This window comes from Perognathus longimembris, chromosome 4, assembly GCF_023159225.1.
Source record: "Perognathus longimembris pacificus isolate PPM17 chromosome 4, ASM2315922v1, whole genome shotgun sequence".
Lineage (NCBI taxonomy): Eukaryota > Metazoa > Chordata > Mammalia > Rodentia > Heteromyidae > Perognathus > Perognathus longimembris.
In genome coordinates, this window is record NC_063164.1 from 47,379,133 (window position 1) to 47,396,629 (window position 17,497).

Sequence of the window (17,497 nt, forward strand, 5' to 3'; positions counted from 1 at the left end):
GCAACTCCGAGACGCGCCCAGCCGGGATTCCGAGCGCGTTTGTTTAACTGTTTAAACTGTTCAAAGCGCCAGGGGCCCGATCGACCTTCGGCAACTAACTCATCTCGGCGGCGAGAGCGCTGCCCTTTGGTGCGGGAGGACACAGCGCGCGCGGAGAGCGGGAGAAGGACACCGCTGCCAGCGCCCCGCCCGCGGGGAGCCGCGCCCGCCGCCTCGGCGCTGCCCCTCTGTGGCCCGGGACCTCAGCCCTATGCGTCAGCCGTGACAGGGGCGGGAGTTTTCGGCCGCCGGGCTCTGGCCCCGCCCTCGGGGGGCGGGGCGGGGGGGGTGGGGGAGCGCCCTGCATCTCTGGCAGAGTTGCTGGACGGCGAGTGCTAGGGATCCCTAAGGAGGAGCCTTCGCCGTCCGCGCCGCTCCTCAGCCACCAGCACTGGGTCGCCGTCGGGGAGCCGCCAGCACACGGACCTCGTCTCAGCATGATGGACCTGGAGCTGCCGCCGCCGGGACTGCAGTCCCAGCAGGTGCTGCCGCGGGCCTCCCGGGCGCTCGCGACAATGACAGGGCGGGGGGGTCGGGGCGCGCGTGGGCCGTTCGGTCCGGGAGGGACAGTCTGAGTCTCGGAGAGCAGTGGCCGGGCCCCGCAGCCGCTGTGTGTGCCGGAGTCGAGTTGGGGGCACCCAGCGAGGGCGGGTGAAGCCGGGAGTGGCGTGGGGACGTGGCCGGCCGGTCCCACTGTCACTTGCCTGCGCCCCCGTGGGCGTCAGGGTGGGGGCTGCGGCAGCCGCGGGCCTGGGGTGCGGTACCGCATCCAGTCGCCAACCTGAACCCCGAGGCCGGGACGCCCAGCCCTGGTCCCCAGAGTCCGGGCAATGGGACAGGAGGGGGCGGACGCTAGCGGTCTGAGCCGGCGTGGCCCGGCCCTTTCCGGGGCCGAGTAGCTCCCTAGACCCGGAGCCAGCCGGAATGTGCCTAGTCACGGGGCCGCTCTCGGGGGAGCTGAGGTCTCCTGCGGCCGGAATCTGCGCCCCCCGCGGCGCGGCGCGCTCACCCAGCCCGGCCGTCTGCGGGCGCCCCTAAGCCCCGTAACCCGTGCGTGCGATCCCGCCTGGAAAGCCATGTTCTAGAAAACCCAGCTCACAGGGGCGGGGGAGAAAGTCCTGATTGCCTCTCGCGCTCGGAAACCTCGACGTGCGGCGGGCGGGACGGGCTCCACCGCTCCACCGGGCCAGGGGAAGGGTTGGTGTTGGTGACCCAGAGTTGTCCCCTTGCCACCGTGGTAGAAAGTGCGGACGACGTCGGGGAACTCGAGTCTGAGGACTCGGGTTTGTTTGGGGAGCGGTGCAGCGCGGGTGGCCCACGCCGTGTGCAAAGCCTCGGCCTCGGGTGACAGCGGCGGGTTGGCTGTCACAGAGGCCCTCAGTTGGCCCTTTCCTGCCAGTAGCGTGCGAGCTGGTCGGTGCGGGGGCCGAAGGACAAGTTGGAGCTGCGAATCTGTTGCGCAATTGTGCCCCCCCCCCCCCCGCGGCTTTGTCTTTGGATTTAGCATTACAGATTTGCAATTCCATAAAGTGTAAGGCAGGATTTTCTGTTCTGTACTATCCTGGGTAAGAGTAGATTAGAATTTCTATTGCTCTTTAAACTGCTGCTAAGTTTTTGTGATTTCAACTGTTACCCCAATGGTCCTTTATGGTTTTTTTTTTTTTTTTTTTTTTTTTGCCAGTCCTGGGCCTTGGACTCAGGGCCTGAGCACTGTCCCTGGCTTCTTCCCGCTCAAGGCTAGCACTCTGCCACTTGAGCCACAGCGCCGCTTCTGGCCGTTTTCTGTATATGTGGTGCTGGGGAGTCGAACCTAGGACCTCGTGTATCCGAGGCAGGCACTCTTGCCGCTAGGCTATATCCCCAGCCCCATATGGTTTTTTTTTTAAGTCATTATTATTATTGTTGTTTCAGAATTTTCCCCCTCATGCCCTTTGAGTGTTCCTCTCCTTTTGTAAGAACTGAGGGTGAGACATTTGGGTTTTAGAACACTTGATAGTAAGTTTTATAAATTGTCCTAAAAGTGAAAAAACTTTGTTCACATTTGGTAGGAACTTTTCAAGGAGTAGATACTTTTTTTGTATTTGGATTTTTTAAGGTAAAATAACGTTCAATTCGAGGGAAAAAATATAACTTCATAGGACAGTAAATTTGTTAAAGCTCTTAAGGTTTTAGGCAGATCCCAAAGATGTGTGGTAAAAGTGGCTTTTTGTTTTTGTTTTGTTTTTTGCCAGTCCTGGGACTGGAACTAAGGTTCTGGGAACTGTCTCTGAGCTTCTTTGGAAGCTCAAGGCTAGCACTATACCACTTGAGCAGCGCCACTTCTGGCCTTTTTTATGTGGTACTGAGGAATTGAACCCAGGACTTCATGCATGCTAGGCAAGCACTCTACCATTAAGCCACATTCTCAGCCCCCGATTTATTTATTTATGTGTTTATTTATTTGTTCATTGCAAGTCTTTGGCACTGTCCCTGAGCTTTTTTGCTCAAGGCTAGAACTTTACCACTTTGAGCCCTACCACCACTTTCAGCTTCTCAGTGGTTAATTGGAGATAAGAGTCTCATTGACTTCCCTCCTCAGGTTGGCTTTGAACAGCCATCAGAGCTCAGCCTCCTGAGTAGCTAGGATTGCAGGTGTGAGCCACTAGAACCTAGTGTGTGGTAAGGTTTTAAGTTACTGACAGTGCATTAAGTATACCTTTTCTTCCTCCTCAAAATTATTCATCTTAAACTTGGCTCCAGAAATTATTAGGATTTTATTCTTTTGATTCTCTATGACAAAAATACTTTTTGATTGCTGTTCATTAGCAATCTATATATTTGAAGGATACATGATGTAAATGAATTTCAGTTTTTAAATTTTTTTTGCTTATAGAACACTATACCATATACAAAATGCACAAAATATGTACTGATTTCTCTTACATATGAAATTTTCAATTGATAAGGCATTTCCACCTTTGAAGTCAGACATCAATGTACATATTTGAAGAGTAGGAAAAAAGTAAAATATAGAATCAGCTTCATGTCTATTAAAAAATCATAGTTTGTAGTCCAGAAGGAATTGAATAGAGTTAAAAGTTTTAGCAAAAAGCCAGAGAAACTCCAAAGTGAAGCGATACTAATATATCAGTTTTTCACGCTCAAGAGTGTAGGAGAGGAGATGTGGTGTGGGAATATAATAGGGGGGATGAACTTGTGTCAAATATACTGTTACTCATCTATGGAATTATTACAATGAAACTTTCCTGTACTATTAATGTATGCTAATTTAATTTTTTTTAAGAAAAAATAATGTGTTGTTAAACAGTACAATAAGGAAACACAAAGATTTTGTATCTCCATTAGATAGAAAGAACTGCCTGTTACTTTCTCAGAGATGTCTTGGAGAGATAAAACACTTTCACAAAGGATGAAGCTGATCTTGGACTAGACTAATGAAATTATTTTTAAAAGTCAGACACAAAGAGAAATCTCATCTCCAGAATGAATATTAATTGAAGAACAACTTGATTTTAGATGTGGGAAATCTCTTGAGACATTGTGGAAGGTAAATGCACAATTCTTACCAGTCTTTCTTCCTTAAAAATAACTAGGACCATTTTGAAGTTTCTTTCTTGTTAAAGTGGGTCCTTAAAACCAAACTTACCAAACAGCCATTCTTTCTGTAGGATTACCAGGAAGAGTTGAACGCCAAATACATTGCTTTTGGTAACATTTATTTTTATTCTGCTGGGGATATGGCCTAGTGGCAAGAGTGCTTGCCTCCTATACATGAGGCCCTGGGTTCGATTCCCCAGCACCACATATACAGAAAATGGCCAGAAGTGGCGCTGTGGCTCAAGTGGCAGAGTGCTAGCCTTGAGCAAGAAGAAGCCAGGGACGCCAGGCCCTGAGTACAAGCCCCAGGACTGGCCAAAAAAAAAAAAAAATTATTTTTATTCAAGATGAATGATACTTGACAAAGCTGCATAAAGGGAGCTTTGGACTATAGGCACTGTATTTTTTTCTCTCTAGATATATCCTCTGACTTGACTGAAAACATTTATAGGGGATTTTGCATAAATACTTCATCTCTAATTTTTCTTGAATCCAGGTTAACTTTTTTTTTTTTTTTTTTTGGCCAGTCCTGGGCCTTGGACTCAGGGCCTGAGCACTGTCCCTGGCTTCTTCCCGCTCAAGGCTAGCACTCTGCCACTTGAGCCATAGCGCCGCTTCTGGCCGTTTTCTGTGTATGTGGTGCTGGGGAATTGAACCTAGGGCCTCGTGTATCCGAGGCAGGCACTCTTGCCACTAGGCTATATCCCCAGCCCAAGCAAGAAGAATTTTGCACTAAGGTAACATAAGTTATTGGGTATTTCTCTACATTCCAGGCAATATAATTGTCTCTTGCATAATTTCATAATAACTGTACAGGAAATACTATAGCCTGAGGTTTCCAGATTAGGAAGGAGGCACTGAAAGAGAAGGCCAAGAATCCTCGAGCTTCTTGACCCAGTTGTTGAATGGCGAACAGGATTCAAATCTAGATAGCTTGCCTCCAAGGACTCCAAATGACCACTCCCTAAACTGGACCCAAGACTATTTAAACTTTAAGCAGGTGTAAAAGCTCTCCTTTTACAAATGAATAGACTAAGGAAAAATTGAGAGGAAAGGCAGAAATGGAAAAGATTAATGTCTGTACATTTTCCACTTAGCAGGACTGTTAATAATAACTGTGAGAAGGGGAAGGTAGACTCCGTTAATTATAGTGAGAGAAAGTAAAACCACCTATGGAATTGCCTCCTGTATTTCTCAAGAAGAAATAGACCTAGGTGAATTTTATTTAGGGAGGCAGGACTATTTCTTGATACAACAGCCATTTTTAAAATTCCAGGATTTCAATGGTGGCTTTCTGACATGTTTTCCAGTGACTATTTTCTTTTATTAAAGCCCTTAGGTACTTAAGCCTTTGCATTTGTTTGCCTTCTTAGTTGGTACATTCCCCAGTTTACTGACTTTTTTATGTTGAGGTAGTTACCCAAAATAAGTTTTGGCTCAAGTGGTAGAATGCCTTCCTAGCAAACATGGGGCTCTGTGTCCAAAAATCAGTACTGCCAAAAAAACAGTAGTATTGACTGATAAAGTTAAATTAGTTTGAAAGAAAGTGGGTAGAATGGAGGGGAATTTGAGTTGAAAAGAGCTAGCAGAAACCAGTTGGCTCAAATTAAATACTAGTCCTGTATTGGCACTTCTGAATTGGAGCAACCATTAGGGCTCAAGTCTACCTGGTTGAAGTTTACTTGGAGCTTTGAGAATAGTACATTCCACATTTATTTCATAGTGTTTATTTTTTAATTGTTTTAGAAATTATTGTCTGGTTTTTCTATATTAAATGCGCTGTAGGACTTTTTGATGGACAGATAGTTCTGAAATTTTATTGCTGCTTGCTTTTAAATAAATGCCAACAAACATTGAAAGACTTCAGGCCATAGGCTAATACTTCAGCAATTATTACTGGTATGTTTTCTGAAAATGAAAGTTAAAAATTGGAAAGTACCAGTTCATGTCTATAATCCTGGTTACTCAGGACGCTCACATCTGAGGATCATGGTTCAAAGTCAACTCTAGGCAGGAAAGTCTATGAGACTCTTAACTCCATTTAACCAGCAAAAAGCCAGAAGTGGAGCTCCGGTTTAAGTGGTAGAGCACCAAGCTTTTAGCAAAAAAGCTTAGGGACTGTGCTCAGGCCCTGAATTGAAGCCCTGTATTGGGAGGGGGCAGTGAAAGGGAGAGGGTAGGGAGATCTTCACTATGTATAATATTTATATTCCCACACAGTGTTGGAAAAGTGTAAATTTTATTCTTACATTAACCCCTATATAAAAGACTTCAAATTCTGTCTTACAATTGAATATTTTTATGTCTCAGCCCCTGCCACAGCAACTAAATAGATTATATAAATAATTTTAAGAACTCCTGAGGATAGGAACCACTTCTAATCCAATCATTATAGCAAATATTCTATAATTACCTGTGTGTTATAAAGCTTCATGTCTGAAAGTCTTTGTATATGTGTGTACATGCATGTTGAACAGTGATAATTTAACCTAGGTCTTTGTGCACACTAGGCAAGTACTTAACCACTAAGCTACAGCTCTAGACCTAAAAGTCTTTCTCTGTGTGTGTTAGAAGTCATCATACTTGGCCCAGACTATGGTTGTGGAGAAGACAAATCCAGGACATCAGTAGGATTTGAAGTACCAAGTCCCATCTTTCAAAGGCTCTGCTGATAGATGACTCTTGAATGTACTGCAGTCTGCCAACAACTTGCATTCTGGAGAATCTATTTTAAAATTCCTTGGCCATGCTGAGTAGCCTTTTATATTAAATTAGAGATTGAAACTTTGGAGTGTGTAGAATCACTAGCAAGTAACAAGATCTGACTTCTGCTTTTCAAATCAGAGAAGAAAAATGAGTAAAAAAAGAAAAACAACAGGTTTGGCTTTCATATTATACATTATTTTGAGTGTATAGCTTTTATATTTTGTATTACTTAGGCAGTTGTCTTCTGTTGCCTTTAAATACTTGTCTTACATGTATGGTTTTCGTTTTTCTCCAGAGCTGGATTGTAAGCCTCTCTCTCTCTCTCTCTCTCTCTCTCTCTGTTCTTGCCAGTCCTGTGGCATGTACTCAGGGCCTGAGCACTATCTTCTTTCTGCTCAAGACTAGCACTCTGCCACTTGAGCTACAGCACCACTTCTGGTTTTTTTTCTGTTTATGTGGTGCTGAGGAATCGAACCCAGGGCTTCATGCATGCTAGGCAAGCACTCTACCGCTAAGCCACATTCCCAGCCCCTAGATTGTAAGCTTCTTGAGAACTGGGTGTACACTTTAAGTGAGATATAATTCACATTCCATACAAGTCACCCATTTAATTTGGCAGTTCAATATAGTCATAGTTGTACAACCCCAATGCTTGTACAACCCCAGTGTTTGTCAGTCCCACCAAAGAAGTTCCAACCCCTGTATAGCCTCTGTCCATTTTCTCCAAGATCACAGTTGTTGTTTTTTCTAATATGGATTTGATTATTCTAGACATTTGACATAAATTGAACCATCTAATATTTGCCCAGTTTGTGACTGGTTTATTTGCATTATGTTTTCAGAACTCGGTCTTGTTACATTACAACATCTCTTCAGTATGTCTTAATCCTTTTTGTTGCTGAATATTCCACTGTGTAGATAAAATGCATTTGATTTGTTCAGTCACCATCAGTTGATGGACATTTGAGTTACTTCCGTGTTTTATATTTCCTTTTGTTTCCTACAGCAGTGGTTCTCAAAATTTATTGTATGTTAATCTCACCATTTGTATTTACAATACTAATGTCCATGCCAAATACTTCAATCAAAATATTTGGGAGTGGGCTTAGCTACAATTGTTATGGATTCCTCTGTGTTGTCATGTAAAGAGCCAGTGCCTTATGATAGCTAGCTTAGTGATTTGTGCCTACTGAAGGTCACGTTATAGCAATTTAGAAAAGCTGGTTTAGATGTTTGGCTTAAGTAATGAAGTGTTTTATATTTGACCACTATGATTAATGCCTAAACATAGGGACTCTGTTTTGGTTTGTTTTTGTTTTTTGCCAGTCCTGGGGACTGAACTCAGTGCCTGAGCACTGTCCCTGGCTTTTTGCTCAAGGCTATTACTCTACCACTTGAGCTACAGCACCACTTCCGGCTTTTTTCTATATATGTTGTGCTGAGGAATCGAACCCAGGGCTTCATGTATACGAGGCGAACACTTTACCACTAGGCCACATTCCCAGCCCTAGGGACTGTGTTTTAAGGTATCTGGTGAATGTTTGAAATTCAGTAAACACAACTCTTAAAAATATAAATATCTTGTGAAGATTTAAGTGATAACCTTTTTATTAAAAGGCAGTTCCCAAGTAACAATTTTTCCATGTTTCAATAATGTGCCCTATGAGTAACCTGCAATCTAGATTATTTGAGGATAGCATATGGAAAGACAATGAGAATATAGTGCTCAGAATCTAGGATAAGGTGTTGGTTGGAGTCTTAAGGTCAGGACCTAACTCTGTGGTACTCTAGCATGTTCTTTGTTCCTGGACTTCATTATATTTCTCCATTAGAAAGAACCTCTAAGTTTCAACGGTAATATTTAGCAGCTGTATTTTTTGTTCAGTAGCCTTCTGATAAACACCAAATCTATATATCCTGACTACAGCAACTACTACTTGTACTTTTCAGAATGTTTTTCTGGTTCACATATTTAAAACCAGGGCCTAAATTCTAAATGTCTGCAAGTTGGGGGAAACAAGGGAAGGTTACACCATAGTAGTCCTACTTGAGAGGCCTTGGTGTGCTGGCCTAGTTCCTAACCCTCTGTACTCACAGCCACCTTCCTCAGTTCCCCAAGGTTGCCAGAGAGAGCTTGCTTGGTCTAACACCAGTCACATTCAGTGCCTTTCTGGTCGAGTATATACTGTATGTGGTCACTTCTCAGGGAATTGTGTGCTTTCATTCTAGTTGGCAGGAATTTGAAATTCATGTTATTCCTATTGCTTTAAGATTTTGAAAATGGTATCTTACTCTTATTTTTTCTTACAGGTTTTATACTAGTGATGTACGTGATTTGTGTTTAAAGTCTTTGAAACAGGAGAATTTCAGTGTTAGAGTTAGGCTTTATGCAATATATACTTGTTTTTTCTTGAATTGATTCTTCTATCACTTGTTCTTTCTTTCCTTGTCAGGCATGTAGTTTGACATTCAGGGTGGGACATATGAGATAAATGACCTGAATTAGGGGTTGTTTTAACTATGTATGGCAATGACCATCTCACTAAAAAGAGGGTAAGTTTTCCTTTATTTCCAGGCTGATACTCTCTTTTCGGCTGTGCTTCAATATAAACTTGTTGTATCAGAGGAAGCAAGCCTAAGGTATTAGAACTAAAGTTGGAATGGTTTTGGTCATTGTTGCCTTCTGTGAGGGGAGCAGGCACAGAGGTAGAGTGATAGATAGGGTAAGGATAGATTGATTATACCGCTGCCACTGATTGCTTGAGGTCTGACCCAGGACCTGTAATCTTTCTTGGTTCCTTTTGTTATACTAGATCCACAGAGCCTTACTTATATGTCTAGAGTGTTGAAGAAGGAAATTGTTGGGTTTTTTTTTTTCCATTTAACCTCCTTTCCCCTAAAAGATTTTTTTTCACTGAACTTTAAAAATCCTGGTTTGGACGAGTGGCTCAGTTGGTCCAGTCAATGAGTGGGGATGTCAGATACCATGTTCAAGTCCTGGTTTGGACATAAAAAAATAATCTTGGTGATGAAAAACACTCTCCAAAAATAAATCACAGGTTTTCTTTACTTTTTTTGCCAGTCCTTGGGCCTGGGCTCTGTCCCTGAGCTTCTTTTGCTCAAGGCTAGCACTCTACCACTTGAGCCACAGTGCCACTTCCAGTTCTCTCTCTCTCTCTCTCTCTCTCTCTCTCTCTCTCTCTCTCTCTCTCTCTCTCTCTCTCTCTCTCTCTCTCTCTCTGAGGGCCGAACTTGGGGCGTTGCACTTGCCAGGTAGGTGCTTTTCCGCTGACCTAAATCCCCAACCCCTCCAGCTTTTTCTCTTTATGTGGTTTTGAGGAATCAAACCCAGGGCTTCATGCATGCTAGGCAAGCATTCTACCACTGAGCCACCTTCCCAGCCCTTTTTTTCTTTTTACTTTTCACAGGAAAAATTGTCAATATTTGAAGAAATTATTTTTGCTCTTGGTAATTCTCAGTAAAACTTAATGAAATGATTTTTATCACATTGCAAAACTAACCCCAAGGGACTGGAACTGGGCCATTTTAGTTTATGCCACTTGGGGAGAGGGGATGGAAATGACACAAGCCTATATGTTGTTCTCACATTGGTTCTCAGTACAGAGATCAGGGTTGTGGGTCTTTCTTTTCCTCCAGAGACAGAACCTCACATTTCACTAGAAATGTCTTTACTATGTTGCATGTTTGGGGGAATTGTTGGGGCAGTAGCTTCCAAATTGATCCAAGAGCCACCCTTAGTATGTAGCAGCTAGGGAAGTATCCTAAGAACTGCTTAACCAGCTATCTCCTCTATTGACTTTGATAGATAAAGTCTTTCCTTCCTGAGGGATGTGAGTAGAAATGACTCCCCAAGGTAAAAATTCTTTATCTTCTCTATTCAGTCCTGACAGGACTCTTAAAAGTATGGGGCTCCTGGGACCTGTGGCTTATGTGTGCTTTAGGTTTTCAAAGTTCACTTGATAACAATTGAGCAATCAAGCTTCAGTGATTGTGTGTGCTACAGGAGTTCCCAAGGAAACAATTACTCTTACTTCATGTTATCTACTCACTTTGTTGTAAAGAGACCCAATCTTTGGGGTTGTAAAACATCTAATTACACCACCCCTCAGTATCTGAGAGCCTTTGGTGCTTACTACCCATTAGATATCAAAATTCATAGATGCTCAAGTTCCCTGTTTAAAATAGTTCAGCATTGGCACATAATCTATGCAAATGTTTCTTACATTTTAAATCATGTCTAGATTACTTATAATAAACTAGTTCAGTACAAATAGTTTTTACTATATTGTTAATGAATAATAACAAGAAAAATGTGTATGCATTCAGAGTTTTGGGTGTGTTTTTTTTTTTTTTAGCCAGTCCTGGGGCTTGAACTCAGGGCTTGAGCACTGTCCCTGGCTTCTTTTTGCTCAAGGCTAGCACTCTACCACTTGAGGCACAGGACCACTTCTAGCTTTTTCTATATATGTGGTGCTGAGGAATCGAATCTAGGGCTTCATGTATGTGAGGCAAGCACTTTACCACTAGGCTGTATTCCCAGCCTCCAAAGATTTTTTAAAGTATTTTCAATTTGGGTTTGCTTGAATCTATAAATAGGGAACCCATGGACATGGAGGACTGACTACAGTAATTTCATGAAAAAGAAAAAGAAATGAACATGTAATGAAACTCTGCTAGTACTATATAGAATGTACATATGTGTATAGCCCTGCACATTTTCTCTGATTTAGTATATGGTGGTCTCTCCATTTTTAGAGGTTTAGAGGTCAAGTCACTTATTCACACTGATTGCTGTGGCCGGAAAAGGATTTGTAATGTCCATAATCCCTATCCTTCCTTTGTTAGTTTTACTCTTTCCTTCCTCCTTTCTTTTTCTATAGATGGGCATTTTGTTTGATGCTAAAAAAGGTCTCCTTTACTGAAATTAAAATTTCTCCCTTCAGGAGCTCATTCAAAATGGAGTTCTTTTGGCACATGGGCCCAACTTTTCTTTAGAGTAGAGGGCTGTCCCCATTTCCTGATTCTTAGCATCATTATGGCTACCAGGAAGCACCCCACTTGTGCCTCACACAATTTCAAACGCTCCCAGCTTGGTGGTGTCATCCTGTGTCATCTTGGAGGATATTAACTTTCAGAAAAAGTGCTAAGCCTAGATGTCTCCACTTATTTTCAAGGAAGCTCAGAATCTTACTCCTTGTTTTATATAGATACCCCCTCCCTCAGATGGCAGCCTGTTAATAATACCTTTTATTCCCAAGGAAAGGTGGCATACGGAGTGAGATCATAGAATGTATATAGAAATAGAAAATTCTAGAGACCAGATAGGATAGGTTCATTCTATTTAGTCAGGTAGAGTGACTTGTCTAAATCCCTTAACACAGACAGCAGTGTTATTTGATATGGCAATTTTTAGACTGATATCCAAGTCCACAGCTGCAAGGAGATAGGCCTAAAAAGATAAACATTTCCCTTTTAATTTTCAAGGAGGTGAACATGTCACATTTCTGTAGGCTTTTATTGGACCCTTTTAACAACTTTGAGTACTGAGGTAAGAGTAAGGAAAACTGTAAATATGGGGATAGGCAGAAATGCCATGGTCATAACTTAATGCTTTAAGTAAACAATTTAACCAGGCACACATTCACATCTGTAATCCTAGCAGAGATTTGAGGCTCTTGATTTGAAGCTAGCCCATGCATCAAAGTCTATGAGACTTCTACCTCCAATTAACCTCCAAAAAAACCAGTAGTGGAGCTATGCCTCAAGTGGTAGAGTGCTTGCCTTGAGCACAAAAGCTAAGGAACAGTGCCCAGGTACTGAGTTCAAGCTCTAGGATGGGAAAGAAAAAGAGAAAACTTGTACACTATGAAGGCAAAGTGGTTTTACCCATTTGTCTTTTTTTTTGACCACCAACTTAAATGAAATAGTATCCTCTAAGAAAATTTATTTAATATCAGCAGTTATATTCCTATTCTCTCCAAATCTTTCACTGTTAGGGAAGACGGAAGGTAGGAAAACAATGAGGGAGGAGGTAACAAGTTTGACAGGAAATCTACTCACTACCTTATATGTGTCTCCGTACATCACTTTGACAATAAATTTTTTTTTAAATCTTTCACTGGACATTTTAAGATACAATTATTGTAGGGAATACAGCTGACTCCATCTTGATTAGGGAAACATGGTAGCAGTTGTTAAAACGAAGTTAAATATTAGGTCAACCTGACTGCAAAATTCTGCTTCTGTAAATGGCTTGCTTAATTTGTTTGTCGCTGCTCTACCCCCTGCATCAACCCCCTACATCTATGCTACGCTTTTTCCTTTATAAACCCCAGCTTGAGGACTGGTAAGGGTCACAGTGTTAGCTCCCGAGTCTGCTGCGTCCCTGGCCGTTCAGTTTGCTTTTTTGCTTCCCCAATGAATCCATCCTTTTGCTCGAGACTGTCTCTGAGTGGTGAACTCTTAGAGGGACGTGGAATCTCCTCTCTCGAACCCTGTAACACTATCACGTTTATTCTAGTAAATCAGTTTTACTGTTACATTGAAGAGACATATGATGAAAGGGTATGTGCTTATGAGTCTTAAGATGCTGTAGAGTATGCCTGTACTTCAATTAATTTTGAAGTTATTTTGAGTATTGTTACTGAGAATTAAGTTAGGAAAGTTTTTTGTTTGTGTGTATGACAAGTAGTTTGGTCATAAATGGCATAAAACTTAGTGCCTTTACTTGGAAAAAATTATACCAAGTGAAGTGAGCCAGACCCAAAGAAACATAGACTCTGTGGTCTCCCTCATAGGGAATAATTAGCCCAGGTTTAGGCTAGTCACAGCAGAGGATCACAGGAGCCTAATAGCTGTGCCCTTATGAATGCATAAGATGATGCTAAGTGAACTGAACTCCATGTTATGGAAACAGGTGATATATCACTGTTGTAATTACTTTCAACATGCGATGTGAAACCGTAGCTTCTATTGTTGATGATCTTCTTGTATCCCCTTCCTGTGGTTGTACCTGCACTATCACTGTATCTTATCTGAGTACATTGGAAACTGTATATACTGGTATTAGAACTAGGGAAGTGAAAGGGGATACCAAAATCGAGAGACACAGGATAAAAAGACAAACGACTACAAAAGCAATACTTGCAAAACTGTTTGGGGTAAATGAACTGAACAACTCCTAGGGGGAAAGGGAAATGGGGAGGGGGAGGGGGGAATGAGGGAGGAGGTAATAAACAGTACAAGAAATGTATCCAATGCCTAACGTATGAAACTATAACCTCTCTGTACATCACTTTGACAATAAATAAGGGAAAAAAAACTTAGTGCCTTTGTTACATAATTTGGACTCTAACCTTAGACGCCTTAGGTATACAATGAAAATGAAAATATTGGATTCGGAACCTAAATAATATATATTTACTTATTCTGCAAATATTTGTTAGATATGTACATACGCTAGGAAACTTTGAGCACATGAAATTATTTTAATATCCCGAGGTAATGCAGCAAGTATTCTTCTTCAGGATCTTCTTCATCTCAAATTGTCCCCTCTAATTCATCTATCCCTTTGAATTTTCACATCTGAAGTATATAAGGTATACTTTATATCACAATTAATATAAATAGTTAATGGCTTTGTTGTCTCTGCCTAGGATAAGGAATATAATCTTTTTGGTAACTAATGTTTAGCACTGTGCCTGATATCTATGATATCTATTAAATAGTTGCTCAGTAAATGTGTCAGTTATCCTCTGGGAACTTAATATTTAATACAGGCAAGTCTGTGATCGATGGCAGGGCCATGATAGTGTCATATGAGGAAACATTTCTACCTGAGATGCTCAGAGAGGACATCCTAGCAGAGGTGGCATTTTGATGAGGGGGGTTTTTAAAGCAGTATATTTTGACTCTGGCATGGAGGCTCCCCTGAAGTCCCAGGAATGCAGCAGGCATAAGCTAGGCTATGGCATTCTCATGTGCATAGGCCTGAAAGGTTAACTTAGCAGGTGGTATGTAGAGAACCTTGGGTACTCCTGTGTAGCATTTCAGGTTTATACAAGGTACCTGGAAACTGGACCCTTTTGGGAAAGGCAAAGCACTGAAGTTGGATGTGGCCAGGAAGTTTCTGTCATGAATAGAAAGAGGTTGGAGTTGGGGAGTTGCTGCGTTGTGCTGTGAGCATTCTTATGATGGCTTAGTTTGTCATCAACACGTTGGTTGAGGGTCTGTCATTGTTACTAAACCATGGTTTCGCTGGCCTTTTTTTGTTGTTGTTGTTGTTGCTGTTGTTCCTGTCCTGGGGCTTGAGCTCAGTGCCCAGGCACTGTCCCTCAGCTCTTTTGCTCAAGGCTAGCATCCTACCACTTGAACTATCACTCCACTTCTAGCTTTTTGGTGGTTAATTTGAGTTAAGTGTCTCACAGACTTTCTGCCCAGTCTGGCTTTAGACATAATCCTCAGACCTCCTGAGCTGCTAGGATTACAGGCATGAGACCTATACCCTGCTCTTACTGGTCATTTTTCAAAACCCTTTTTAAAAATGAGGGAATAGATCTTTTCCAGTTGGCCTCACCATGAAACTGCATGTACTTAACCTTACATGTTCTTTTACTGCTTTCAGAAAAAAAAACAAAACAAAACTCATCTGCCCTTTATTCATTCCACTGATAGATTAGAGAGCCAGGCAGAAGTTGTCAGTTGGTTTTCAAAATAGACTAGTAGAAAGAATCTCTTTTTGTTTTCCTCTAAGATGGATTTACAGCCAACTGTAATAGTCTTTTCCTTGGCTTTCGGTCATCATGATTATCAGTATTCACCCAAGCAGAGAAAAACCCAACTGTATCCTCTGTCAAACCTATGAGTCCCAGGCAAACAGATGTAGCCGTCTAGCAATGTTAACAGCAGCTGCAATGTTCTGGGCTCTCCCCAGTGCTGATCACAGGGCTAAGTGCTTTAACAAACTATTTTTATCTTGTGCCATCCTGTTATACCCTGTAACATAACGAGCATTCTCCCTGTTTTCTTTTTTTTTTGTTTTTGTTTTTGTTTTTGGCCAGTCCTGGGGCTTGGACTCAGGGCCTGAGCACTGTCCCTGGCTTCTTTTTGCTCAAGGCTAGCACTCTGCCACTTGAGCCACAGCGCCACTTCTGGCCATTTTCTGTATATGTGGTGCTGGGGAATTGAACCCGGAGCCTCATGTATATGAGGCAGGCACTCTTGCCACTAGGCCATATCCCCAGCCCCCTGTTTTCTTTTTTTTTTTTTTTTTTTTTTTTTTTTTGGCCAGTCCTGGGCCTTGGACTCAGGGCCTGAGCACTGTCCCTGGCTTCTTCCCGCTCAAGGCTAGCACTCTGCCACTTGAGCCACAGCGCGGCTTCTGGCCGTTTTCTGTATATGTGGTGCTGGGGAATCGAACCTAGGGCCTCGTGTATCCGAGGCAGGCACTCTTGCCACTAGGCTATATCCCCAGCCCCCCCTGTTTTCTTAAAAGAGGTTAGAGTCACAGTAGAATGTGCTTGGGTTTCATCATGGTTAGGTTGTAGATCATGTCTGTAAGACAAATCAGTAAGATAAAGGAGTACATATAGGACCTAGCACATGGAACATATTGCACAAATGGCACCATATATAATATTTCTTTTTTGTCAAGGATGTTTGGATTAGTGGAGACCTGGAATTTCCTTGGTTCACTCAAAAGAAATCATCCTTGAACTCTAGTTGCATAATCTCAAACACTTACGCTGTTTTACACTTCGTTATAAATATCTCATTCTCCTACAGTTTTCCTTACACATGTCTGTCCTTCTAATTGTTGCAGAGACTTAGTTCTTGTGAGGCAGGAAACAATCCCTGGCCAGACCTTTCATGTTGCTCAGATCATCAAGGGTCCCACACCCTGCCCAGATTCCTCTGGTGACCTTCTAGCCTGTTTTCTGGATTTCTTGTCCTTCATAGATTGTTAAGCTGTCTTATAGAACCCTCTTCTCCACTTGTGACAGAATATCTTCTATGAGGTTCAAAGCAAAAACTTAGTGTTCTCTCCAGATGTCTGGAGAGGAATTTGAAGAGTAGCAATATAGTAGTGGAAGAGAAATCCAAGTATGAACTGAACTTGTCTCCTTGTCCTCTCTCTGGTTCCACTCCTTTATTTAAAGGCTCTAAAGTATTCTTTTCTAGTAGCTATTCCTGAATATCTTTGAACTTAATGGCAAAGCATCTGGGGAAAGAAGACAGATACTTGGGAAGTAGGGGTTCTGTAAAATGGTTGGAGGCTATCTCATGCAAAAAGTTAATGAAAGTGTCACAACCAAAAAACTGGATGTGGTGGTATGTATCTGCAGCCTCCAACTAAAATGAGAGATCCTACTTGAAAAAGAGCTGAAACAAAAAAGAATTGGTAATACGGTTCATGTGGTAGAGTGCCTGCCAATCAAGCTTAAGACCCCGAATTAAAACCTAAGTACTTGGAGAGCGGGGTGGGGGGAGGAGAGCGGGTAGGCAGGTAGAGCCAGTTAGTGAAGGGACAAAACAAAATCTTTTTTTTTTTGGCCAGTCCTGGGGCGTGGGACTCAGGGCCTGAGCACTGTCCCTGGCTTCTTTTTGCTCAAGGCTAGCACTCTGCCACTTGAGCCACAGCGCCTCTTCTGGCCGTTTTCTAGATATGTGGTGCTGGAGAATCGAACCCAGGGCTTCATGTATATGAGGCAAGCTCTCTTGCCACTAGGCCATATTCCCAGCCCCAAAACAAAATCTTCTAAAGACCTTAGGGGAAAGTTGGGCACTAGTGGCTCACATCTGTAATCCTTGCTACTCAGGTCCTTGCTACTCAGGAGGCTGAGATCTGAGAATTGAGGTTTGAAGCTAGCCCAGAGAGGAAAGTCTGAAACCTTTACCTCCAATTAACCACCAAAAGCAAGAAGTGTAGCTGTGGCTCAAGTGGTTGAGTGCCAGCCTTGATCGAAAAAACTAAGCAACTAAGTGACAAAACAGTGCTCAGACCCTGACTTGAAGTCATTTTCTCTCTCTCTCTCTGTCTCTCTCTCTCTTCTCTCTCTCTTTCTCTCTGTTGTACATTCAGTCTCAGAACAGAGAAGCCACCACTTAAAAGGTCGAGTTTTGGAGTCTATTGGAG

At 42.5% G+C, this 17,497-nt stretch overlaps 1 protein-coding gene across 2 annotated transcripts in view; it reads left to right on the forward strand.

The window, feature by feature from the left end:
- Nucleotides 1–332: 332 nt before the first annotated feature.
- Nucleotides 333–17,497, forward strand: part of Nfe2l2 (NFE2 like bZIP transcription factor 2) — a 34,083-nt gene continuing 16,918 nt past the window's right edge. The window contains exon 1 of one of the 2 annotated variants that reach the window (XM_048345188.1): nt 333–521. In XM_048345188.1, coding sequence (XP_048201145.1) covers nt 477–521 — 45 coding nt within the window. In that variant the 5' untranslated portion in view covers nt 333–476. Of the gene's footprint in view, nt 522–5,778; nt 6,515–17,497 lie in introns of those variants that run through there. The other variant, XM_048345189.1, reaches the window with a different exon arrangement.